Source organism: Nanorana parkeri, unplaced genomic scaffold (assembly GCF_000935625.1).
Source record: "Nanorana parkeri isolate BGI_ZX_2015 unplaced genomic scaffold, ASM93562v1 scaffold605, whole genome shotgun sequence".
In the NCBI taxonomy this organism is placed as follows: Eukaryota; Metazoa; Chordata; class Amphibia; order Anura; family Dicroglossidae; genus Nanorana; species Nanorana parkeri.
This window is the reverse complement of record NW_017306873.1, coordinates 880,291-906,148: the sequence shown is the minus strand read 5'-3', so window position 1 is coordinate 906,148 and position 25,858 is coordinate 880,291. Positions and strand designations below refer to the sequence as shown.

General features: G+C 40.2%; 1 protein-coding gene across 1 annotated transcript in view; it reads left to right on the top strand.

The window, feature by feature from the left end:
* LOC108792128 (cytosolic beta-glucosidase-like) overlaps positions 1-25,858 on the top strand; it is a 44,815-nt gene that overhangs the window by 11,995 nt on the left and 6,962 nt on the right. Inside the window, exons 2-4 of the mRNA XM_018562832.1 lie at positions 3,583-3,810; positions 10,127-10,935; positions 18,514-18,637. Coding sequence (XP_018418334.1) covers positions 3,583-3,810; positions 10,127-10,935; positions 18,514-18,637 — 1,161 coding nt within the window. The remainder of the gene's footprint in view (positions 1-3,582; positions 3,811-10,126; positions 10,936-18,513; positions 18,638-25,858) is intronic.

Genomic DNA, 25,858 nt, shown 5'->3' with positions numbered 1-25,858 from the left:
GTAAAAAGGTTTATTTCTGTTTTTTTTTAAAATGTTTATAACAATATAAGCATTACATATATTCTACCCCCTTTCCACTCTTTCCGAGATGAAAAAAAAGGTTATGGCTACAGTTGCACTTAAAGGACAGGGACAGCTGGCATTCCTGCTGCAAGAATCTGTAGGATCTTGCCGTAGGAATCCTCCCAAGGCAACACGAGTCATCGTGTGAGTGGGGCCTAGCAGTGTGGCTTTCGTTTAGGAAACTATTCATTCTAAAATTGAATGTTAAAACCAAACAAAATTTCAAACCACATTCTACAAGCCTCTGATGGCATTATTGAATGTTCTAATGAGAGATTTCCTATGAACTTTTCTATCAAAGTGTATGGCCAGCTTAACGGAGTCATAAAGTCCCAGCATATACTATCCTGTTACAACATCAGCATTTTATTAGGAGGAGTGCAACCTTCTGTTTACTCATCACTTTAATCAACTTCCTGGATTTCCATTGTGCTTAGCATCTCTTTCCCTGCTGCTTGATATGATGCAATCTCGATTTCTCCAGACTAAATAGCCCATCATGCATTGCTTCAGGCAAGTAATGATATTGTTACATTATGGAGTTGAGTTGTAGTTCAGAAGGCAGGCTTAGTTAGAGTGTTGTCACAAGGAAGTACATTTTCATACGGTTAAGTGAAATTGAGTGGCTGCATTGAGGAAGTACATCCTAAGTTTACATGCTTCCAGATTGATATGGTTATTAGGAGTGCGATAGGAATCCAATATAACAATACATATTTATTTTTTGTTTTTGACCATAGATATCCTTTAATAAAATCCAGATATTAAGTAATGCAGGAAAATATATTATTGGTACAGATTGGCTTAGCCAACACCTGGGCTGTGAGGGTCGGACTGGACATACTGTACATCTGATTGTATGCTTGTAAATTCCAAGTTTTATACTACAGTCACGCTAGAACTTGAAAACTGTCAAGAACTGTGAGTCACTTCCATCTGCATGAACAAATGACAGAGGCCAACAGGTCTTCTCAACACATCCAGCCCTCTATTCACTCACTGATTGGATCAGTTAGCGGCACAGCTGTTCACAGCACCGAGCAACAACTGACAGTGAAACCTCACTAGATAGATCGACATTTTCTGTAGCAGTATATATCATAATGTGTTGTTTTTTTCTGTCTTTTACAATGAGGAGAGACTTGATTATTTTATTATGTGTTGTAATGAAGTACTACTCTGCACTTCTTAGTTTGTCCTTGGTGCCTTTTCCAGGAAAACGCACCTCCCGTGGGGATAAATGTTTATGGATGTAAAACGTGCCTAAAATGTATCCTAAAACTGATTGCACTGACTTTGTAAGTCTCTTCTGCCAACAGTACTCTTTCTTGTTGATCTTAGCAATTTTTTAGGCTCTGTTCATATCTATGCAATGCAGGAGCACGTGTGATGTTCCAATGTTAGGTGCAATGCGTTGCAATTATTTCTTAATGGCACCCCAGTGCACCTACCAATCACATGTTTGTTGTATAGCATCACATAGCATGGTACCCTTTAATCATGCCATGCGATTTAAAAAAAAGGTGTACATACTTTAGGGCTGCAGCTAACGATTATTCTCGATTTTAATCGACTAAATCGATTAACTGTTGCAGCTCTAACATACTTCTTTCCGTACGATTTAGCTGCAGTAGGCAGCCAATTTAATTCAATGGTCTGCCTACCGCAGAGCACCACAATAGCACTCTGCAGCACCTCTGCGATGACGAACGAGAGCTTAGTGTACACTGTTTGTGGCACATGTGCAGACCACTCCCAGCATCTGTTGCTAAGGGTGGAGCTGGGTGCTGATATGATGCAACTACAGAGTCCAGGAATTACATTGTTGATCACGCAATAATCAAAGAGAGAAGATGCCGAACCCAAAAAGTGGAGGAGAAGATGACAAGTGTGGGCTTGAGGGCCATGGTTGGGTTTGAGGACTGGCAGCCAATAGGGATTGTGGCGGGCTGAGCAGCCAAAAGGGATTGTAGGGCTTTCAGCACTGGAGGAGGGCAAACCCAGAAGTAAGTCTGCCATCATGTACAAGTAGGCTATATCAAAGATTGCCTAATATCGCCCATGCTACAGATCTGCTTTAAACTCCTGCAAGGGAATGGTCTGTGTACATAATTAAGCACTATGGAATTTGTTGGCACTCTAAAAATGTATAACATTAATAAATATTTGCTACGGATCTGCAGCTATATTCTGTGCAAGTTCTCCAAAATTATATGCATTACAGTAATTAAAAGAAAAAAATTCTACTTCCTTTTTTCGTGACATCAATTTTAATGAAGGCCTGTTCACTGATAAGAAAAGCATTAGCCAGCCATTAATGGCAGCACTCAGGAAGTGGGAGCCTGAGGGAAAGACAAGTGCAATCACAGCATGAGTGAAAAAGATGACATAAGTAGCGTATTTTGTAGCACAAAAATGTGCCGCTAATGATAAAGGTCATTTAAAGCCTCTTAATGGGAATATCCCTTAGCAACTCATTTCATGTCCAGAGTACCGAATTCCAAAAATATCCCTTTCTAATGAAGCGCACACTATTGGCTAGTGTAATTCTACCATCCACTGAAAAATCAATAATAATAATAAAGGAAATAAGGACTGTGAATCTTTTTGACATTAAGATGCGGTTTGGATGTTCTCTTCCTTTTATCTACATTACAGAAAAAACAATTGGGAAAAGTAATTAAAGGAGGTGTCTAGGACAAGTGAACTTAACCATATATAAACCCATGAACAAAACATTTACAGGGCTATTCACCAAAGGGTGAAGAGTTTGGAGAAGGCAGAAGTGAACAATCTAGGGCAACATAGCTGTACTGGAAAGTGAGCTGAATTGGAGAATTTTTCCAAAACAGCAATGTTGTCCTAGATTGTTCAATTCTCCGGCCTTCTCCAAACTCTTCACCCTTTTGTGAATAACCCTGTAAAGGTTTGCAGCTTACCAGACTTTGAATGTGGTGTCCCCTTTTCCTCCTCAGTTGTCCCTCTTTTTGGTCTGATGTATGCATATCTATGAAAAAGCACTTTTTCATAGCCAGTACAAAGGAAGCGTAAAACAATTATGGGCTTAACCAATAATTTTTTACATAGGCCAATTTGCTGTAAGAAGGTTACAAAAATGTCCTTCCTGACCCCATACCGAGGATCAGAGAAATGACTGGACCAATCACCTATCTTATGTAAGAATTCCCCTAACTTTGTACATTTATGCCTATTGTGCCAGAATATTTTTTTTAAATTGATCAACACTCTCAGCTGATACCACTTCCTGGGTAAGAGTTCCACACCTTCACTGCTCCAACAGTAAATAACCCCTTTCTCAATTTTGGATTAAACCTAGTTAAACCATCTTAAATTGTGACCACGTGTCTTCTTCATGGACCATAGAGTAAAAAGGTTGTTACACTTTATATATAATCACCTTTGATTTTTTTAATACATTGTGCTAGATTGACATCTATGGTGGGTTGCTTTTAAGCTGGCAGGTTTGTGAAGCCTTTTTCCCCTTTTGCCTTTCTTCAGGAGGATGGGATGCAGATGGGAAAGGCCCCAATGTCTGGGATACATTCACCCATCAGGGAGGAGACCGCGTTTATAAGAACCAGACTGGAGATGTTGCTTGTGGCAGCTACACTCTGTGGGAGGAAGATTTGAAATGCATCAAACAGCTTGGATTGACTCATTACCGCTTCTCTCTTTCCTGGTCACGTCTGTTACCTGATGGGACGACAGGTTTTATCAACCAGAAAGGTAATTGTTTCTTACGGATACAAGGTTGAAGCTTTAATCAAGGTTATTGCTATTGTCTGGCATAATTAATTCCGGGTGTTCACAAGCATCAATCTATGTAGTGGTACATTGGGAAGATCAAATAAAGAATGTCAACTATATTTGCTGTCTATTAATAACATGTTCTAATTAGTATAATATGTGATGTATTGACTTTGTACAGCCTTATCACTGTGTTTTCGCCATTTAAATGATATTGCTTGTCAGAGAATATCTGTACATGTAAACAATATGTGGGAGCTGCAGATATATAAATCAACATTTCCTGCAATTAAGGCAATGCTGCTGGGTAAAACAACTGAACAAATTCTGTGTGCGTAATTTTTCTATCGTATGGTAGAAAATTACGGCAACACTGGACATATTGTTCAAATTAAGTTACGTAGGGCCCCTGTTTGGCTTGGCAATAGGTAAATTGTGGCTCTTCTTCTCACGAGTAACTACATTGCAGTATTTCCTGATATGCCAGCGGACTTCCATGTTTTTACATTCTCGCTCTTCTATATTTTTTGTCATGAAATTAAATATAGAGATTTGTAAATTTGCCTCTAGAGGGAGCTCTATATTTCATTTCACACTTCCAGCTTTTTAAGATAAAGGGCCATTGCAAAGTTCTCTAGGAAAAGCTGGCTGCAAGGCTCTCATGCTGATGCGCTTGCTTCAATATTTTAAATCCGACGCCAGGAATAAGCATGCAGCTAAGAGTATTTCCTAGATTTCCCTTACCTACTTACTTGTACCAGGGCAGTAACTAAAAAAGTATTAAACTCAAAGGGTCAGCAAAACAGCCAGGCATGTATCATTTTCAGAGGTAGGTATGTCACCATATGTGTTTCATCATAGGTTTATTTTACCAAATGTTGAGATGGGTGAGCAGAAACATTGGGAGTACACTAATGGGCCAGGAGCTCCACAGAAATGCATATAAGAAGGAGCAATAAAGCACAACCACTGTGTAGCCCCACCCCCCATGCCAATCATGAAAGGAAATATCAACTTTTTTGGAGGAAGAGCAACGGGACAACCACACCACACCATTGCAATGCATCACCCATTAAAGAGAACATACACTGTATTTTTTATGAGTATGTATTTTGAGCTGGTAATATAATGTTTTCCTTAAAGAAATTGTTTATGTGACTCTCACATTTTACAAGCTCGCTGTTTCATATCTGCGTTATTGTACTAAATATAGGGATTTTTATAGGACTCTAGAGAAAGCGCAGATACATATCAGCCATACAGGCAGGGAATTATTTTTATTGGGTCAGCTGACTCAGACTTCCATTATGAGAGGAAGCAGTGACACACAACCATTATGTTGCAGAACACAAAGATGATGTGTGTAAAGAGCAAATATGACTGGCCCATGCACATATACAAACTGTTTTTTAATTCTTTAATTCTTATATACTAACTAGGCTTTTCTTTAAAGCTGAACTCCTGCCACAAATTTTTGATACAGCACTAGGCTCACTTGTCCCTCCTGGGAGCCCAGGACCTCCATGGCAAGTGTCAGGATGGAGAGCAACTGTAGATCAGCAAACTCCTGTTTGCTGATTTTCCTTTGGTAATATGAACCCAGAAGCGCTCAGCTCTGAGCACCTCCAGGTTCAGTGCTGTCAAACTCCGGCCAGGATGGCCAGAGAAGAAGCTGATCACACATAGTCTGCGCTTGATCAGATTCAGTGCACAGGTGACATTAGGTCCAATAGGCTCCTGATGCCCAGATAGCAAGGATAACTTGCCACAAACTTGCAGCAGGGTTAAACTGTAATTCTTCTAACTTGCTGCACACATTCCTGGCAAGTTGTAGACTTGCAGAACCCTTGCAGCACAAGTTCTAGTTGACACTTTTTGAATTTGTAGCAAATTTGCTTGGTAAGTCTACAGCAACAGTCCTGCAGGTCTTAGCAAGTGCTCTGCAAGTGTACAGCACTTTTGCAAAGCACGTTGATCTGGAGACTTGCAATGCAGATTTGCTGTAATTGTGCAACAAAATTGTGAAGCTTGGCAAGCCTAGCAATAGTTTAGCAAGTCACTTTCAAACTTGCAGCTCAATTGCTTGCTATCTGGGTGTCTACATAACAAGAACCTGCACTATGCTATCACATAGGGGGTTTGTCAGCTGCCTTGTGATAGCAATAAAGTTAAGTGAAAAATGTTTTAAATTGTAATACATTTCTTTTTTTTAAAGCCCCTTCGTACACACACACATTTGGGAGCCTAAATTCTAAACAAATCAGACAAATCTGCACTGAAATATTTGGGCAAAGTAAAAACCAGTGTAGCGCTCCCCCCCGATGGAGCCGCTGGATATGAATTAGGCTCTCCTACCTGTTTTGCCAGCCATCAGCCTTTTTTCTCAGCTCTAGCAATACCGACACTTTAGAATGGAACAGGCTCGAGTCGTAGGGTTTTTTTTTTTTTTTTAGTATTTATTACTTAAACTAGTAGTAGTAACTAGGAAAGAGGGTTAGGGTTGCAGGATACCCAAGATGCAATAAAAATAGAGGACAGTGTCTTAACCTTTAGCAATAGTAGAATCAAGTAGCACTAGGTCGTATAAGAGTGACCAGTGATAGGTAGTAGCACCAGAGAACAGCCAGGAATAGTCCGGCGCTCTGAAGGAGAACAGTAACAGGACTTGTAGTGCACCATCTGGCTTCTCTTCTGTTCAATACCTGAGAGTATTTAACAGAAGGGATCTCTTACAGGGTCCAGGCTATAGCTCTCACTAGCTCCTCTGCGATATGGTTGCCACCTGTCCAGGATTCACCCGGACAGTCCGGGTTTTGAATGCTGTGTCCGGGTTTCATGGCAGTAGAAATCCAAACACAAGATGTCAGGCAGACAGGGGCAACCAAAATTAAGATATGGGGCTACTGGCCCCCCACTGGAAATAGTCTCAACTGTTATATTTACATATGAACATGCCACAGCTCATTCCCCCAAGAAAAAAATGTCTGCGCGTCGCAAGGGTGTTCGGGTTTCGCAACCCTACTCTGCGACATTCCTCAGTAAACAGATTCTTCCTCTAGCCCAGCTTCCATCACGGTTCTTTTCAGTAGCATTTTAGTCCTCTGGGCCCCCAGCATTTGCCACATGCTGAGGCCTAGACCAGGCATCCTGTAGCACACAGACCTCTTCCCAGGGAGAGCCCCAGCGGAGAGAGAGAGTTCTGGAAGGTGTCCCCAAACATTTATCACCTTCCTCCAGCCATACCCCTGAGTCAGCCTGCTCAGGGATTGGTCAGAGTCAGATGCATATTCACAATCTGAGGATTGATCCTTCCACACTGTATGCTGATGTCCCAACCCAGCAACAGGTAGAATCAATCAATCCACCAGACTTAGGGAAACCTTCATAACTCAGAGCAATCCGCTTCCAGACGGATTACAGTCCAGATAAAACACTAAATTTAATAGTGACATAGTAGAGGGTGCTACACCAGAAATCAAATGTACCATTCTTAATTATCTGGAGAGTGAATGTTTACAATTTAACTGCACCTTGGAGTCAGGACACACCCTGGTCACGGTGTGGCTTGCTAAGTTAGGACACTCTGTGGTTATCAGAGCCGGCATGCTAAAACCCACCCTTTGTGGCATCATACACCATGGAGCTGCTGAGAGTCTGTGATGATCCCTCTTTGGCTTGAACTGATCAGCTAAAGATGTTGGCTCTTTAATATTTTTTTATGGTATGGAGGTGTAGCTAGAACATTACTAAAAATAGCTTGCCTAATCTTGTAGCTGAATGGTTGTTTATTCAAGGTGCAGCACATCAATTATTAATTCATCAGTCATAATATTTTGGGTTTAGTGGGTGATTGTTCCATTTATTAAGGTTTGCAGCTGTATAGTTATGCTGAGGAATACTGCAAGATTCTGATAATATCCATTTGCTTATGTTTTTCTGAATGTTTATAGAATAATAAAGCAAATGTGAATTCTGTTTTTAATATGGTGCTTTGCAGTTATGATTAACATCCTTTATGTATACATATCAACATTTCTCAATGCTTTAGAATGAAAGGGGCACATTGAATGAGGGAATGATAACAATGAAGAAAACCAAGAGCATTATTTCCATTTAGAAAGTGATCATGTAGTCATTCCTTGACTAATTATGAAATTCTTGATTTATAACCGCGGTACTAGGAAAGAAACATGAAGCAAACATTGTCTCTAACCAGTGTTAGAAAATGACAGTTTGAAACTGATTGGTTATTGTGGCCAACGCCTTCATTTTCTTGGACTACATTTTATAAATAAGATCCATTGTGCTCTAATCCTTAAAAAAATAAAAATTACTATCAAAAGGATGGCAATGACATAGCGAACCAGGGGTCCGGAAATGCTGAATTCCAAATCTTGATCAGTACTACTGATTTGTAAAACATTTTTTTTCTTTTCTTTTCAATAATGCTTATTAAATTGTCATAAAGATTTTGCAGATGTTCACAGCAAATCAACAGAAAAAAAACAAAAAACAAAGATAACAGAGCATAACCAGATCAACTGTATGTGGGCAAGCCTAATGTAGCTTATAGCCAACATGGCCATAAGACAACATTCTGCTTCAATGATCACAATATCAGCTACAGGGTACAATCCACAGGACATCCAGTCCCAGGAGTAGGGGACAGGGAATAGAAAAAGAGAAGAATTAAGATACCCTGTGGGTAACTAGGAAGTACAGAAGCCACAAGGAAGACAAGGGAGCGTGAGGGACGTGGTGGAGAGGATTAATGAAATGGGTACAGGAGCACACTGTGGTTGGGTTTAGGCTCCTCAGATCAAGAATAGAAAAATTTTATTGTGAGGAGAGAGCTGGCTGAAGTTGGCCATCAAGTAGTGTGCATCCCAGGGTACCCAAACTTTCCAGAATTTAGGCTGCCAATGAAGGGCACCGTAGAGTCAACAGAGGAAGTGTTGATGGTAAAAACCGTAGCTTCGGCTTATCCTTATGATAATTTTTATCTTATGATAGTTAACGCTTGTAAACGGCAGATTAGGAATCCCTGATCGCATATATATAATAGGTGTGAATGTGGCCTAATATACACATACACCAATGCACAATAATACACTCCCCAACGTTACCCCTACACCTGCACAAATAAACTAATACACCCCCCACGCACACATAAAATAATAATCCCCCCCTCCCAAGCCCCCCCGCACACAAAATAATACACTGCCCCCAAAGCCTGTCCACACACATTAAAAAATACACTCCCCTGTTCCAAGCCGCCCACATAAAATAATACACTGTCCCCCATTCCAAGCTCTCCCTGCACGCGTAAAATAATACACTCCCCCCATTCCAAGCTCCCCCCACACACATAAAATAATACACTCCCCCCCATTCTAAGCCCCTCCACACATAAAATAATACACTTCCCCGTTCTAAGACCCCCCCACACTTAAATAATACACTTGCAGTTCTATGCCCTCCCCACACATAAAATAAAACACTCCCCCCCTTCCAATTAACACTCCCCCCGTTCCAAGCTCCCCCCGCACACATAAAATAATATACTCCCCCCATTTTAAGCCCCCCCACACATAAAATAATCCACTATAATACAATACATTAGAAGCGGCAGCAAGTCAGACAGAGCCTACCTAATTTCCTAGGTGGATAACATCCAGATCATGTATTCCTTTCCTTTCCAGACTGACTATCCCTTGACTGCCCTAATCAACCATTGGATTTCAGTTATTTCAATCAAGAAGGCTCTGTTTCACTGATGTAGGCCTTACCTCAGGCAGTCTGCATGCAAATGCCCACTCCTTCGGACTGACACTTAACTATCAAGGCATTTTATATTTGCAAACATCCTCCCAAGAGCCAGCCATCAGCCCACTGCTTGCTTCAGGGTTGAGGATTCTTAAGACGAGTACTGAGACAGAATACTGTTACGTTTTCAGGAAGCTACGTACAGCACCCAGAGTCCCAGACGATCCCTCCCACTAACAATGATGTGCCTCCTTTGCAGAGACCTAGTGATGATGTCACCTGGTCTAAAATAAGGTATGTATTTGAATAATGGAAAGGTTTTCTTTATACATTAACATTAGCTTGTTGATGAGGGGAGAAAGAAGGAACTTCAATGACAAAGTTATAGCCAAATAAATGGGCCAATAGCAGGAATGTAAAACCATAAACTGTATACAAGTGCAAGATCTGAACCAGATCAAGTTTGCAGTGTTATGCAGCATCAAAAAAACTAATCACTTAAGATATATTTTGCTTTCTTTTCCTTTAGGAATCAACTATTATAACAAGCTAATTGACAGCCTGTTGGAGATGAGTGTCACTCCACTGGTGACACTATACCACTTTGACCTGCCTCAACCAGTAGAAGACCAAGGGGGCTGGCTTTCAGAGAAGACTGTGGAAATATTTGAACAGTATGCTGAATTTTGCTATGCCACCTTTGGTGACAGAATTAAACATTGGATTACCATTAATGAGCCATATTTTGCTTCCAGACTGTCCTATGAATCAGGCATATTTCCACCAGGGAAGGAATTAATTGGCACTGGAGCTTATAGGGCAGCACACAACATGATTAAAGCCCATGCCAAAGCCTGGCACATATATAACACATCTTTTAAAAATAAACAACAAGGGCGTGTATCCATAGCTCTAGATTCTGACTGGGCAGAGCCTTTAGACCCAAATTCTTTGGCCGATAAAGAAGGTACCGAGCGATATATGCATTTTCGCCTTCATTGGTTTGCAAACCCAATCTTCATTGATGGAGATTATCCAGAAATCATGAAATCAATAATCTCTCAAAAAAGCAAGGAAGAAGGTTTGACATGTTCTAGGCTTCCTGAGTTTACAGAGGAAGAAAAAGCCATGATTAAAGGCACTGCTGATTTCTTTTGTTTAAACTATTACACTACACGAAAAGTAAAAACATTGTCAAGTGAAACATTGCCAAGTAAACGATATGGTAATTCTGACATGGGAGCAGAAGGCATCACAGAACCAAACTGGCCAATAGCTGGAGTTGAGTGGCTGGCCGTAGTGCCATGGGGCATCCGTAAACTGTTGGCATACATAAAGGTAAGATTTTCTTCTTTTTATAAACAGCTACAGTAAGTGTATGAGAACCTTCAAACCAAAGCAGACCCTTTTGGTTTATCTTGGGTGGTTATTCCATGTTGATTTTTTTTAAATTATTGCTGTTGTTATCCTGGGATGAGGCTACCTGTGGTGTCTACTCATTGCAAAGACATGAGCATTTGGGAAGTATGAGTCTGTCTATCTATACTCCTACATGTTCTGAAAAATATTGCTCTTATGCTACTGTCCATACTTTCCAACATAATGGGAATCTCAATAATTTAGTCTTTTTGTTTCACATATACTGTATAGTGTGTGAATGTGATTGGCTTAAATTGCTTGCCTAGGCAAAATAAAGTAAAAAAAAAAGAAACATATATTCAGTACATCTGTAATATACGGGTAGGTAACCTTGCACTCCAGGTGTTTTGGACTTTCAGAGGCATGATGGGATTTGTAATTTTACAACATCTGGAGAGCGAAGGTTGCCTATCTCTGTTCTAATATATGCACATTCCCCCATGTTTTGCATTTCAAGAAGTTATATTTGCCCTCTGAACTTACATATATCCTCCTGAACTTTCACACACCTGTGTTTTATTCTTAGGGCTCTCACTGCCTTATATTTATTACTTTGTAATGCTGTATTTCTACCTCACTCAGTCTTCCTGTTCCTTTTTGCTTTAGGTGTTTTCTAATATCCCCATCTTCTAAAATGAGTCCTATCTTTGCATTATGGGGGAAGGGAGCTTCCATTTTCAAGAACTCCTTATGCAGTTTAATGTTAAACCTATTTTTGTCCAGTCTCTAATTGTGGCTGCCTGTCTTCTTCAGTGTTACAGTTTATTACTGTTACGTCAGTGACCTTTGATACATTTCTCCATTGTGATCATATATCTCTTTTTGGTTGTTTCTGCGATTGCGGTCTTCCAGATCTGCCATCTCAGATTTAAGTCATACTATGTCGTCTTCCCTGTCATTGTGGGCGTCCACTAGCTCGTTGAAGGTAGAGGCGAAATCCCCCATCTTCTCCTCAATATGGGAAACTCTGCCGACCAACTCCTGCACTTCTGCTTTAAATTGCCTGGCAAGTTGTTGCTTGTCAGAATGGATAGTGCTCCTCGGTGATACTAGCATATCCTGCAATGCAGAATCTGACAGCGGCTTATCAGAAGTTGGGAACGAGTTGATGGGTGTCACTAGTTCTCTGGTGGCATCCATGGACGGATGGACAGGGCTCTCTATCTCCCCCCTGCTGGGCAAGGCCTGAGAGCCCCGGCCTCGATTTCTCTGGGCTGCCCGAGGCAATCGATTCATTACAACCTCAATATTATTTATAAACAAGTTAAACAGCATTGGCTCCAAGGCAGTACCCTGGGGCACACCACTCCCAACCTTAGACCATCTAGAGAATACGCCATTTATCACTACTCTCTGGACACTTTCAAAACGAATGTTCATTTATCTTGTTGAATGAAGTGAAACAAAATGAAATTCACTTTTCAAAGGATGCCCAATCATGTGCAGGACAAATTTAAAAAACAGGAGCTTTGCTGGCATGTAATTGGATGACTAAATTCACCTCATTCACTAAGCTAAGTCAAAATTCACTTTGCAAATAGAAAATTCACTTAGTTTAGTAAATTCTGCAAGAGTGCACGCATGATAATTTGACGATTATCCTTGCTAAATTATTAATTTAAAAAAATGTGGGGTTCCCTCCAAAAGTCATACCAGACCCTTAAGGTCTGGTGGGAATTTTAGGAGGGACACCATGTAAAAAAAAAAAAAAAAGTCAAAGTCATTCCAGGCACATACCATTCAGGATTTCTCTCTTTTTAACTGCTCCCTTACCAGCTTTTAGTGTGAATTGGTAAGAGTTACTCTACAGAGACATCGCTAAGACGTAATCACCACAGCATGAAAAGCAACATAGCACCTAGTTTTTTAATCCCAAAGATCTTATTCTTATTCTTTAAATGCTGATATTTCAGGCAATGTTCCTAATGATATAGGCTGTATCATAAGCCATAATGTCTAAAGATTATATCTACAGTGTGGATGCCAAAAACCAGTACACTATTTAAAAAGTGGACTTAAGAGTGACCAGAAAATTACAGGTTTATATGCTGGACATCAATATCACAAGCTATTTGAGACACTATTAAGGAATAGTATTCAGCATTGCCTCCCATAAAATAATATATATTACTAATAATCGTTATGGTTTTATGAGTCGTTTAAAAAAAAGTACTGCTCTAATTGGCAAGCTGAAATGCATCTATTGATCTAGCCTGCTGAACTCACATTATTTACAGTGAAAACCCGCAATGGGTATTTTATACAGCAGAATGCTAAAATGGGCTTTAGCATGAACAATCTATTTTTGAGATAAAAGGAAATAAAACCTAGTTATACAGCAGTGTAATATTGCAGAGTCTTCCCTCCGCATGAGCAGCAGCAAACCCCCATCCTTTTACACTGTCTTGGCAGGCAAATGTTGGCCATACACTAGACAATTTTGTGGTAATATCAACGACCGCAGGCAAGTCTCTAACAGTAAGTAAGCCTAAATTAGGAGGTACACATAAATATTTAATAAGACAGGTGCAGTCCTGTCATGTCCTGTAAATGAAACATTAACCTGAACAGAGCAGTGATTCTCCAGGTCTGCTCTATTCAACGAAATTATTTTTTAATAATAATTACATTTAAAATAATCATAATGCCCAATACTAAAGGCAGAAAGTGAAAACTATTGGTTCCCTACAATGGTGGTCAGTGGAGAGATGCCAGCTTGCTATAAAAGTCAATTGGAAAAGTGCCCCCTTACATTGGTGGTCAGTGGAGAAGGCCCTGTTAAATGGGTGATTAGTGGGAGAAGGGTCCCTTATATTGTTGGTCATTGAGAGTCAGTGAAAGAAGGGCCTCATTACATGTTGGTCAGCGGTAAGAATGCTTATTACATTAGTGGTCATTGGGAAGAATGCCCCCTTACAGATAGATAAAAGAATATTGGTGCCAATGATTACATATCCGAAAGATATAAATTGCTAAAGGAACCCCTAGAAACCTGTCAAAGAACCTTAGGGTTCCATGGAACTTTGGTTGAGAAAGGCTGATGTAAAGTGAAAAGTAGAAATCACATTAATTCAAGAGAACACATTAATTGAACCAATTGCAGAACAAGGGAGGTTTATTCTCTTACCTCCTTTCAAGTTGTCACCACTGACTCTCTTAATTTTCCTTAGGCAGAATAGAGTGTTATTTTCTCTAGGTATTGTTAGCAGATGGAGTGTAGCAGTGTTTTCTAAGGAAGATCGCTCTCCCAGATGATTATGTGACAGGTAGAGAGTAATTCATGCTGAGCAATCATGCGCTGGCCTCTGCAAGATCATAAGTTGACATGAGGGTTACCTGCCTGGCTTTACAGCTAAAAAGTCAAAACATTGTGACAAATTGTGCTCATGACTAGGATATTGAAAGACCTGGGGTACCCTGAGATAGCAAACAGAAATTTGTTCTGCAGTGAGTTATGGTTAATTTGATGAATGGTGGGAGTGGCTGTAAACACTACAGACATATTCCAAAGTCCTTGTACCCACAAAATACTGCTATCAGTGGTGAATGAAGAAATTACCCAATATCAGTGTTAAGATGGAGCTTTTCCCAGTTCGAATGTGGTGTATTGTTGTAATATTACATTATGTCCACTAGATGGAGCTAAAGAGCACAGGAAATAATACCGTATTTTCTTTGCTCCTTATCTCCATCTAACAGCCGTAATGTAATATTAAAATACTACATTCAAACTGCGAAAAAAATACATTAAGAACATACATTTTTGCCATTATTTGCCCCAATTTTTTTTCGCAGGGTGAAGGGCCCTGCACGTTGTTTAGAAATAGACCAAATAGTGTGATCCTGAATTGTTCACGTCCCACAACACACATCAATTCAGAAGCCTCGGCAAGGGATTTTTTTCCATAAAACCAATGTTCTCCATGAAAATAATAAGTGCATGCGTGACAGAAAGCCACTGGACCTGAGATGCCAATATTAAAATCAAAAATTGTCTGAAGACACTAGCTGACGGCTGTTCAATTTTTACTACTTTTTTTCTCATGCTCCTCAGTCCCATTTTTTTTTATCTCTTTGCAGTAATCTAATGTTCAGAAAGATCTGTAGCGCGAATGGCTCTGTGAAATGGTTATTAATAGACTTCTTAATGTTTAGGCCGGACAGGTAACAACACCCTCTCCCCATATAGCCTACTGCCTCTCAGCCATTGTGAAGTGTGGAGAATGCTGGGAGGGTGAGCATAGTGGGAAAAGAGCATTTTCCAGCATGTCTGATTGGTCCTTTAGAGGTCACATGGCTAACTGAAGGCTTTTGGGAAACCTAACTGATACAAATAAGACTGAGAATTGGATTTGACTCAGGACATCTAAATTCTTTAAATCTGGCCCAAATATAACACTGTCCGAATGTTGGGACTTTAATGCATACTCATAGAATATGAGTAATCGGGATCATACATCGTGTCTACAGCAACATAAAGCAGAACTGCAGCCAAGCAGCTAAAATACAGATATGACCACATCTACTCATCGGACGGGGAATAATGCCATGCTGGTAGAGATCTCCTTAAATCCTTCTAAACACTAGCTCCAGTGACATAAGCAGAGCTGACTGACAGCACTTTACAATGCAACCAAATCATGTCTGAACTTTCATTTGCATTGTATATTCATCTATAATATTCTCCACTCAGTGTGTCTATCACAGTATCAAGACAGCAGTGTGATCTATAGCAATGGCAGCTGAAGCCTGCTCTGCATAGCACTTGGTACAGTTCCTGCTTGCTTCCTAGTGTAGGCAACTCCCCTGATGTCTGCATACAAGAGATTATGAGAATTTAATATAAAGATAAAAATTTGGTAATTTCAGTACTGCCATTAAAAATCCATTTAATAATTTTGACCAAATACCACTATATCAAACCTTGTTTTTTAAGAATGGTTTATCACTGTCCTGCAAGAGTGGCAGTGACATAGGTGCGGACATTGTATCACACTGCCAGGGGTGTCTGAGCAGCTGCAGCAATAAAAGGAACATTTGAACCATGTGGATACAATGTGACAGTTGTTATAATCAATGGCAGTGTTACAGTTTGGCCCAACCCCTGTGACTGTCATTTTAGCTGGACAGTGATAAATAAAATAAAACATGAATACAGGCTTGGAAAATAAAACAAAAAATTCATAAAATGAACATTACCATTGTAAGTATTGACACTCAGTCATCAGAGTACAATGGTGTTACATTGGATGGACCTGTGTCTTTATTTAACTTTACCAGCTATGTAACTATGTAACAGTAGTTCTTTAAGGAGAAACTGTCTCCTTTTCCAATTCAGGGCAGAGTGAACGTGTCTGGTGATTGCCAACCCTCTAGCAAGGTATTTTCTCCTATCCATGCTTGTTCACTGTTTTTCTGATGGAGTGGGGCTTCTAGGTATATGGGGATATGTAATTTTCTCTATGTGACATTACTTGGGCCGAACACCATCATGTGGGGAGTTTGTGACCTCATCTACACAAGTAAGCTCTAAAGTGGCCATAAACGTATTCATTTGTGATCAATCCAGGTTTCAGCAGTTACAAACAAGTGATTCCTCATCAATTGAAATAGTAAATGATGTAGGATTTATGGATTATTCCCTTCCTATCAAAAAAGATTTATTGAAAATGATTAGTTAATTGATTTGTATTACGATTGGTTGTCTGACACACACAATGATATTCATTAGATCGTTCAGAAGTGATCAATAAAATTCTGCCACGTCCAATCTACTTGCCAGCGTTGAAATCGATTGAAAGTTTACTAAATCCATTGAATACAGGGTCTGTGGTTTATAAATCGTATTAAATTCATTTTATTTACATTGAATGAGTGATTGAATAATCATATTGATACATGTGTGGTCACTTTAACACGGGAACTTAAGTACAGTATACACACTTAAAATTTTGGATGACTTTCTAATAGTTGATGGGGGTCAAATCAATGATAAATTTCGACCGCAGTGAGGAAAAAAATCACAGGAGCATTTTGGAAAATGTTTTTCGATCGAACGCAATTCTACCAGTGAGTATGGTTTTCGTTCAGGAAACTCTATTTATTCCAAAATCAAATGGTAAATCAAAATAAAAATCAAACGAAATTTCAAATAACATTCGTCAAGTGTCTGATGGCATTATCAAACATTCCAACGAGATTTATGGTACTGACGTTCATTCAAAATCTACCGGTGTACACCCTACTTTACCAATGATGGACTTTTGCAGAGGGAGGTGGCAAGGAACATGGATAGATATGCATACCTTGCTGGGGGGGCTGGTTGTCAGCAGACACTCTATGTGGAAAGCGTAGAGTCTTTGTACTTAAACTGGCCATACACCTATAGATTATCTGCAGATTTTCTATGGTCAGATGGAAAAATGCAACAGATTCCTCCATCTACGCTAAACTGTTTGTATGGAGGAATCTCCCACTGGGCCAAGCTCAGTATCTTGCTAGTCGGCCCCACTGGCTGTCAAAATACCTTAACAATCTCTGAACAATACAGGCATTGTTCAGGTACTTTGACAGCCAGCGGGGCTGACTAGCAAGATACTGAAGCTTGGCCCGGCGGGAGATTCCTCCATCCACACAGTTTAGCGTAGGTGGAGGAATCTGTTGCACTTTTCCCATCTAAACATAGAAAATCTGCAGATAATCTATAGGTGTATGGCCAGCTTTATAGGCACACTGCGCATCAGCACACTTGCCTGTAGTCCTACTATGGGAGCAAAAATGGCAGGGTGACATTGACACTGCTGCTGCATTAGAAGGCAGTGGGCGACTGTTGTCACCCTACAAGTGCTGTTGGAATATGAATGACTGGCAGGATCATCAGGTAAAATGTTAGACAAATCAAAGTTATAATTTTTCAAATCAGAGTTAAATGTGCACAGGCCTGTGGGTAAAAATTCAAGCTGAACTCTGGGGAGCATTCAGAAAATTACCCTTGTACTGTACTCAAAGCCTTCATTTGTGATTAAACATTTGGACCTGTTTTTATAAAACCTTACTGTTTTTACCCCAGGAGCTGACCATCCAAAAAGATTTTTTTTTCTCATAAAATGCTCTTTTAGGCTGAAAATTGTCTTCTTAGCTAAAAGGCTTTACTTTGGTTAAAACAAAGGTCTTGCTGTTTCAGTCCTGGAATCAGGTGAGTATATCCTCTTTATTTTAGACTCTAGACCAAAATGAGCACTTAACCCTTGCAGTGCGGGGGTAGCCCCACTACAAGGGTTAATTTTAAAAATGCTTTAATTCTTGGAGTTCCTTGTCTTAATTGCTAATATTTCCAGAAGGAAATCTTGGTATAGATGGCACTGAACACATACACGGAACTTGTTCTGTGCTTTTCATTCCTTCCAAGCTACAATGCTTTCCCCTTGTTATTGAATGACCGAGGTCTGCTACAAAATGTTCTCATTTAGTAATTCATGGTAATGTCTCTCCTCCTAGCACTGTTTTGGAAACCCAGAAATTTTCATCACTGAAAATGGATTTGCTCAGACAGATCCTCCTGCTCTCCAGGATGTCCATAGATGGGGATATTTTCAGGAAACATTGATGGAAGTTCTAAAAGGTAAGATGATCTTATTACTTTATCACAAATTCTTTGTATTCACAGTGAGATCAGTGTGAGCTAAGCTGCTGAGAGAATTGCTTAAATACCTTCATTGACGCACAGCCTTTGTAGCTTGACCCATTTATTCCTATATATGGTCTATTTTCATGGCATCCCCCAGCAATGAATTGGACAAGCTAACACACACAGTAGTAGCTGGAAGTTTTTGCTGGAGTCTAAAACAATTTTTACCTAAATTTTCTTACCACAAAATAAGAAATAGGAAAATAGAAAATAATTAATAAAAAATACCAAAAACCTCCAAGAAACTATTGCAATGTTGCAGTGCCACTGTGGCATTCAATCTTTTAATACAGATGTCCTGGGTATATAGGGTTCAAAATAATTGATTCCAAGGATAGTGATATTGATGATAATCCTACTGTTATTGATAGCATAATAGGGAGAAAACTTTTTGCACCTACCTATATAGCACAGTATATGAATTTACTAGAACTCAATTTTGAGAAGAGTTAATTGTGCCTAAGCAGTACATAAAAAAAATTAACATGTTGCCTTAAATTCCTATAAAAAAATAGCATTGTACTCCCGGTCTATTACTTGGGGTACAGAAGCTGAAATGACAATTGGGCCTTTAAATGGGTTCAAGGAGTCCGGACAGAAATATATATTTTGTATTATTTGTTGAGTTCAATGCAGAGCATGGAGTGCATTTACCTGAAGAGTGTTGTGGCAATGTCAAACCCAAACTAAACAGGCTGCATGTAATCTGATCCTAGAGCAACTCACTGCTGTCTTCTTTGTATTTAATTTCTCTTCATGGACTTTGGTGTCTTTCTGCAGACCCCCTCCCCATTTCCTTTTATGGTTATGTGTCTAATTTCCTGAAATTAAGATGCCAGGATGTCAGCCCAGTTTTTGAGAGGTATGGAGAGATGTGTAAACACAGTGTGTGAAAACCATCTAATAACACGCATATCTTGCATTAAAAGATAACCCTTACCAATCCACTCTCTAGGGGGAAATGGGAGCTTCTGATGTGGAAGGGGGCACTCTAATGTGAAGAGTATATAGAGAGAGACTTGTTGCACTCCTTACCGGATACCCCGATGACAGGGGAGGGTGCTTGTAGTGACTGCGGATGACACCGCTAGTTACATGGATCATTTGAAGAGATGTCACCAGCACACCAAAAATCCTTTCAGGATAACCATGTGATTATGACATGGTTCTTATTAAATGAACACATGGTTATCCTGAAAGGATTTTGGTGTGCTGGTGACATCTCTTCAAATGATCCATGTAACTAGCGGTGTCACTAGCGCAATGTGAAGAGGGCTCCTGATGAGAAGGGGGGCTTCTAATATGAATGCGGGGACTCTGATCTGAAGAGGGCCCCTGCTGTGAAAGGGAAAGGGGGGCTTCTGGTGTGATGGGGGGACTCTGATGTGAAGGGGGCTCCAGATGATAAGGGGACTTCTGATATGATAGGGGCATTTTGGAGGAGCTGTTTCTGTGAACGTGGGGGGCTTCTGGTGTGAAAGGTAAGGACTCTAATGTGAAGGGAGGCTCCTGATGGGAAAGGGGACTCTAATGTGCAGGGTGGCTTTCGATATGAAAGGGGGGCTTCTGGTTTGAAAGGGGGGACTCTTCTGTGAAAGGAGGGGAATCTAATGTAAAGGACGGGATCCAAATGTAAAGGGGGGCTTCCGATATAAAAACGGGGACTCTAATGTAAAGAGGGAAATAATTACTTTTTTTTTGGTGTGTGTTTTGTCCCCCATAGAATCCATACCAGACTCCTGTCTAGGATAAGGGTCGTGTGTTATATACTTGTGCCACACGTCCTTTTTTGCTCACTTAAATTGTTTACATTTTAGACTGGGGTTCCTCAAGGTTTTGCATTCCTTTTAAAGGTTATGTGACTGAAAAGAGGTTGGGAAACGCTGCTCTACTCAGTAATTTCATATCGTGTCCATACAGTCCATTAAGTCTCCATTCACACTTGTGTGTCTGCATTTTTTGTGTTTTATTAGCTTATGTTTGTTGCGTTTTTTTCATGCATTGTAATGTGTTTTTATTTGTTTTTATTTGTTTTGCTGCATGATGCATTTTTGTTTTAGCCAATGAAGATGAAAAGTAGTATAGGCTGCTAGGGGTGGGGGCTTGCTGGAATGTGTAAAAAGGCACGAAAATGCACGTGACATGCATTTCTATGAGTTCCTGAAGTCTTTGGGGCTCAAAATGCACCTAAAGAAACACCTTCACCTTTTTGAAAGGTGCACTGCATCACAACACATAGATGTGAACAGGCCCCATAGTAAAGAATGGGATTCCTTTTGTTATGCATTGTCGTGCCGCGGCGGGCACATTTCAAATTGCACAGGTGTAAACAGGGATGTAATCAGCAAATATGTGGAGTGGAAATACGGTTCCCTGTACGTTTTTTTCTGCAGTATACATGTGACCTGCAGGGGGCAGTGTTCTGCTACATCTCCCATTGTCTACTTAAAATGCAAAGTTAAAAGTCCCTGAGATTCCAAAAAAACTCGCCCAACTTCAAGATGCTAAGCATGTACACCTGTTCAAAAGTTGTTACAGGAAACAGAGATTAAGTTGATATGAAAAATGTCTTCACTTAAATAAAAAGCTTTTCCAGAACTTTCCGTTCATTAACATACCCAATGTATAAAAATGACTGTAATAAATGCGGGGATAAAAGCTCTTCAAGCAACAAAGACAGCTTTGTTCCTGGCTAAAGCCCCTCGCTCACAGAATCCTTTTAAAGTGGAGAAATGCATGTGCTGTACCGTCCAGGCTGCTGCTGCTGCTGATGTTGCTGCAGTCTTAAGGTGCCCACACACTGCATGATTCTCGTACGAGAATCGTGGGAAATCCCACGATTGTACGATAATCGTGCAGTGTATGGAAGGCGTGCAACCGTTTCTAATGTAAGGTCGCACGACTTTTGTATTTCGAGCATGTTGGAAAACCAGCTGAGAATCGTACGAATTTCGGCTGGTTTTAAGCCCTCGTTCACACCTGAACGTTTTGTAGCGCGTTCTACGCGAGACGAACGCTCTACAAAACGCTCTACAAAACGCTCTACAAAACGCTCAAACATCTAAATCCCATTGTATTCAATGGGTCTGGTTCACACCTTGGCGTATTTCAGCCCGTCCCTAACGCGCTACAAAACGGCCCACGCCTGAAAAGGTACATGTACTACTTTGGGCCGTTTTTGTTGCGCGTTTCCATTGGGATCTAGCCAAGTAGCCCTCGGAAACGCGCGTTTGTCGCGCAATTTTTTTTACCGCGATAAAAAAAACGTGCGACAGACGCGCATATGCAATACGCCTAGGTGTGAACCAGGCCTTAACATGATCGAGAGATAACAGCTGAACGGGCCGGTTCAGCATTGCAGTCATCGGTTCAGCATTGTAGTCATCGGAAGCCCGCCCCTCAGGGGGGCGGGCTTGCGATGATCGCAAGTACGATCTGCATGTCCAAGATGGGCAGATTGTACGGTTTTTTAAGTACTTTACAACCCTCGCAAGACAAAAGTCTTTTGCAAGGGTTGTAAAGTGTATGGGGACCTTTACACATCTTTTGCCCAAACCGGGATTGTTAAAAGCTGTGAAGCTGTGTGAATGTGCTGAATCACAAGAAGCGCTGCTGCTCGATGTAATAAGCTGAACATTTTGAATATTTGAATGACTTCCTGCAGATGATTTAGCTGATATATTGAAGTGGCAGGGAGACCTGAATTAGGGGTGTACATCAGTTCAAACATTTACTAATCCTTGCAGAAACTTGGTGGAGTTTTGTGATATAGATCAAAGCATATCTAAACCACAAAAAAACATAATAAAAAAATTTAATATATTGCCAGCAACACATTTCCTGTTTTAGGGTGTCTCCACTCTTTGGGGGAGTAATGGAGCCCCCCTTGGACAGCAGCATTGTCACCCTGTGGAGAGGGTAGTGTTAAATGCACTTGCAGATTTAGATGGACTTGACTAACAAGTTAAATCCAAACTCCAGCTGACACTTTTAAAGTGAACCTTTACCCCCTTTGACTAAAAATCACATCAGCATACAGCTCTGCATGCTGATATGAAATCATCTTACATTCATTATTTTAACAAACATATTTTTATTTTACTTACAATTTCTTTTTTTTATACTTCCTGGTCCACTTTGGCACAAATGATATAATGTACTCAAGCGCTGCATCCTGGGAAGGTTACATCAGCAGAGCATGGGAAATCTAATCTGTAATCTCATGACATATCAAGGAAAGGCATTTTCCTCCCCTGAGAGCATGTGCACCTGATATCTTGTTCTGCTGCTGTAGACCATCATTTTTTTAAGGTTCAACCTGTGATGTGTTCAAAGGTTCCTTACTCCACTGTGCTGTATTAAAGTGCCCAACTTTTTAGAGGGGTTGACACCTAAATTATTGTCAGTCATTTTGGTGTCACCTGGATGCGGGCCGCACCCCCCTTGTGATGCCACTGCTAGGTCATGCTTCTTCTCCATTCTGTTTGTTTGAGCAACTATTTTTCATCTTGACCATGCATGCATTCCTTATGTACTGAACCACAGCCACATGATCTGTTGCTTGTCTGCATTGAGGAGTAGCCACTTTGTGTGTGTGTGTTTTAGATGTAGTATCTTCCTATTCCAAGCTTTTAGAATAGGGTTCAACATTCTGATTGGAAACTTAAAAGATGAACACCAGGCAGATAAGAAATGTAATCCCTAGTTAGATATTAGTAACAAAAAATATTTAAATGTATTTTAAATGTAGCTAGTGTAAGTACCTGAATTCTATGTTTTCATCTTCCCATAGAGGAAGGCTCAGCACTCTAAGCCAGGAAGTCTGGTATTGTTTTAGCAGTGTCCAATCAGCAGACTGGGGAAAGTCATCAGCCACGCTTTACTGCTTAACTGCATTGACTGTGCTGTCTGGCAGGGGTCAGAAAAATGGCAACAAAAAATGAACAGAATCTCAGATCTCTGACAGCTGAGACGGTTCACATGTATGTATCTGAACAGTGTATTTAACTGTGTACCGGGGTTCATCTTTAGGATGCAGAAGAAGAAATAGAAATTGGAATGTAAACTGATGCAGGAGCTGTATGTGTCACTATGGGCTTAATTCATCAAGCTGTTATATTGCATACTAAAAGTGGAATATCAAAGGATATTATCACCTTTTATAATGTTGTTTAATTTGTTACGGAGGGAAACATTTCAGGTGCTAATAATGCCTAGAATATTTTCCCTATGCAATTTTAACACCTGACTAAGCTTTTTCTTTGGGTGAAAACATAAAATGAAGACCTTTAATCAGCTTCACATTTCATCTCCATTATTCAAATGAAAGGTTCTGCACAGTTTGGCAGCCAGAAATGGTTTTGTGGATGAGGTGTTCTGGTACTTGATGACCTGCATGATTCAGGGCAGCTCCACCCAGAAATAAGGAAGATGAAACAGTAGCTTAGTGCTTAGCACTGCAGCACTGGTGGTCCCCTGTTCAAATTCTGGTCAGAGTATGATCTGCAAGGTGTTTGCATATTCTTCTTGTGCTTGTGTGGGATTCCTCCGTCTTTGGGTCCTTTTGCTTTCTCCCGCACTCCAAAGACATGTTGCAAGGTTAATTGTCTTCTGTCTAAATTGGTGCTGTATGCATATGAGTATGTAAAGCGCTGTGTGAACTGTTGGCGCTATATAAACACCTGTAATAAATAAATAATGTAAGCCTCCATTCCTTTGCATTATGTCCCTCTTTCTTCTCAATCTGATGCAAAACCAATTATTTTAACCATTAGCCTCATGGTAGGGAGTAGCAGAAATCTCTGGAAGTACTTTCCCTTTTCCCTAATTTCTGTACTTCCTAGAGTTGCCTCTCAGTCTAATTGGGAGCATTTAATGATGTGTCCCTGCCAATTCTTCACCCCATCCCACGCATCATACATGACCATGCACAGCTCCATTCTATTCCAATGTGCGTTTCTCCTCAGCAACTGGGTGAAAATAATGCCCTGTAGCTCTTAGATGGAGAAATGACCAAAAGTGCTTGTTATTGCACAGAGGTTTTTCAGCAAATGGGAATATGGCAAGTAAGGGTAAACACACTTCCAGGTCTGGTACAGTATTCTGGGTGAGATATCTGCTCCTTGTAGTTTGCACATAAGCTCACTCTAAAAAAAACTATGCCCAAGAACACTACAAAAGACATTCTGGTAGGTTAATTGGCTACTCTCTAAGTTGGCCCTCTATGTATGCATGTGAGATAGGGACCTTAGATTATAAGCTTATTGAGGGTAGGGAATGAAGTGAATGTGCAACTATGTAAAGTGCTGCGTAAACTGTCGGCGCTATATAAATACCTGTAAAAAATTAAATAAAAATAATGATTCTGAAAATCATAAACCAGTGTTAAAGGAGTGTATATTGGTTTAGTATACATTTTCTTTATTTAATATAGCTAGGGTTAAAAAATGCAATTTAAAAAAATATTTTATCTTAAATTTTAAAAGTAGTAACCATTAAATATTCCATCTGAAAATGTAGAATTCTCACACTTAGCCAGCAGGTGGAGCTTTAGCCTTCTTTTTTTTTGGGATTCTCCTTACCTCTAAGTGCTTCTTCACACCAGCAGCCATGCGTGTGCCCGGACAATGCTGATGTGCTTGATCGAGCCACATTGCACTATTTCTTTCTTTTTTGTTGTTGTTAGAACTTTATTGAAATGTCACAAATTACATTTCATTAAGTTTTATTGGCACACCATGGTGTGATGCCACTTTACCATGTCTCACTGCAGTATGCTTAAGCAAAGTACTGCATTCCATACTTACTTTAACCGCACACCAATACAATGCTGTGTTGTGAAATGTGCCAATCCATGACAACGCAAATTTCATTGTCTTGTGTTTGGGCTGTGCTGGAAAAAGGGGCCAGCCCAGCCCGAACGCATATGGTGTCTATCAGCTCTTACTGATAGAAGCCAGTTGCTTACAGAGCTCAGTAGATCAAGGTGAAATGTACAGAGTGGTCAGAGTGTCGGCTAGGAATCATCTCCTCCTGTGACTTCTTTAGGAAGCCTATAAAAGTTGGAGATCCTTTTGTTATGGGTACATCCTAAATTAATGGATTTTTGTAAGACAAACATTGTGTGTGTGTGTGTGTGTGTGTATATATATATAT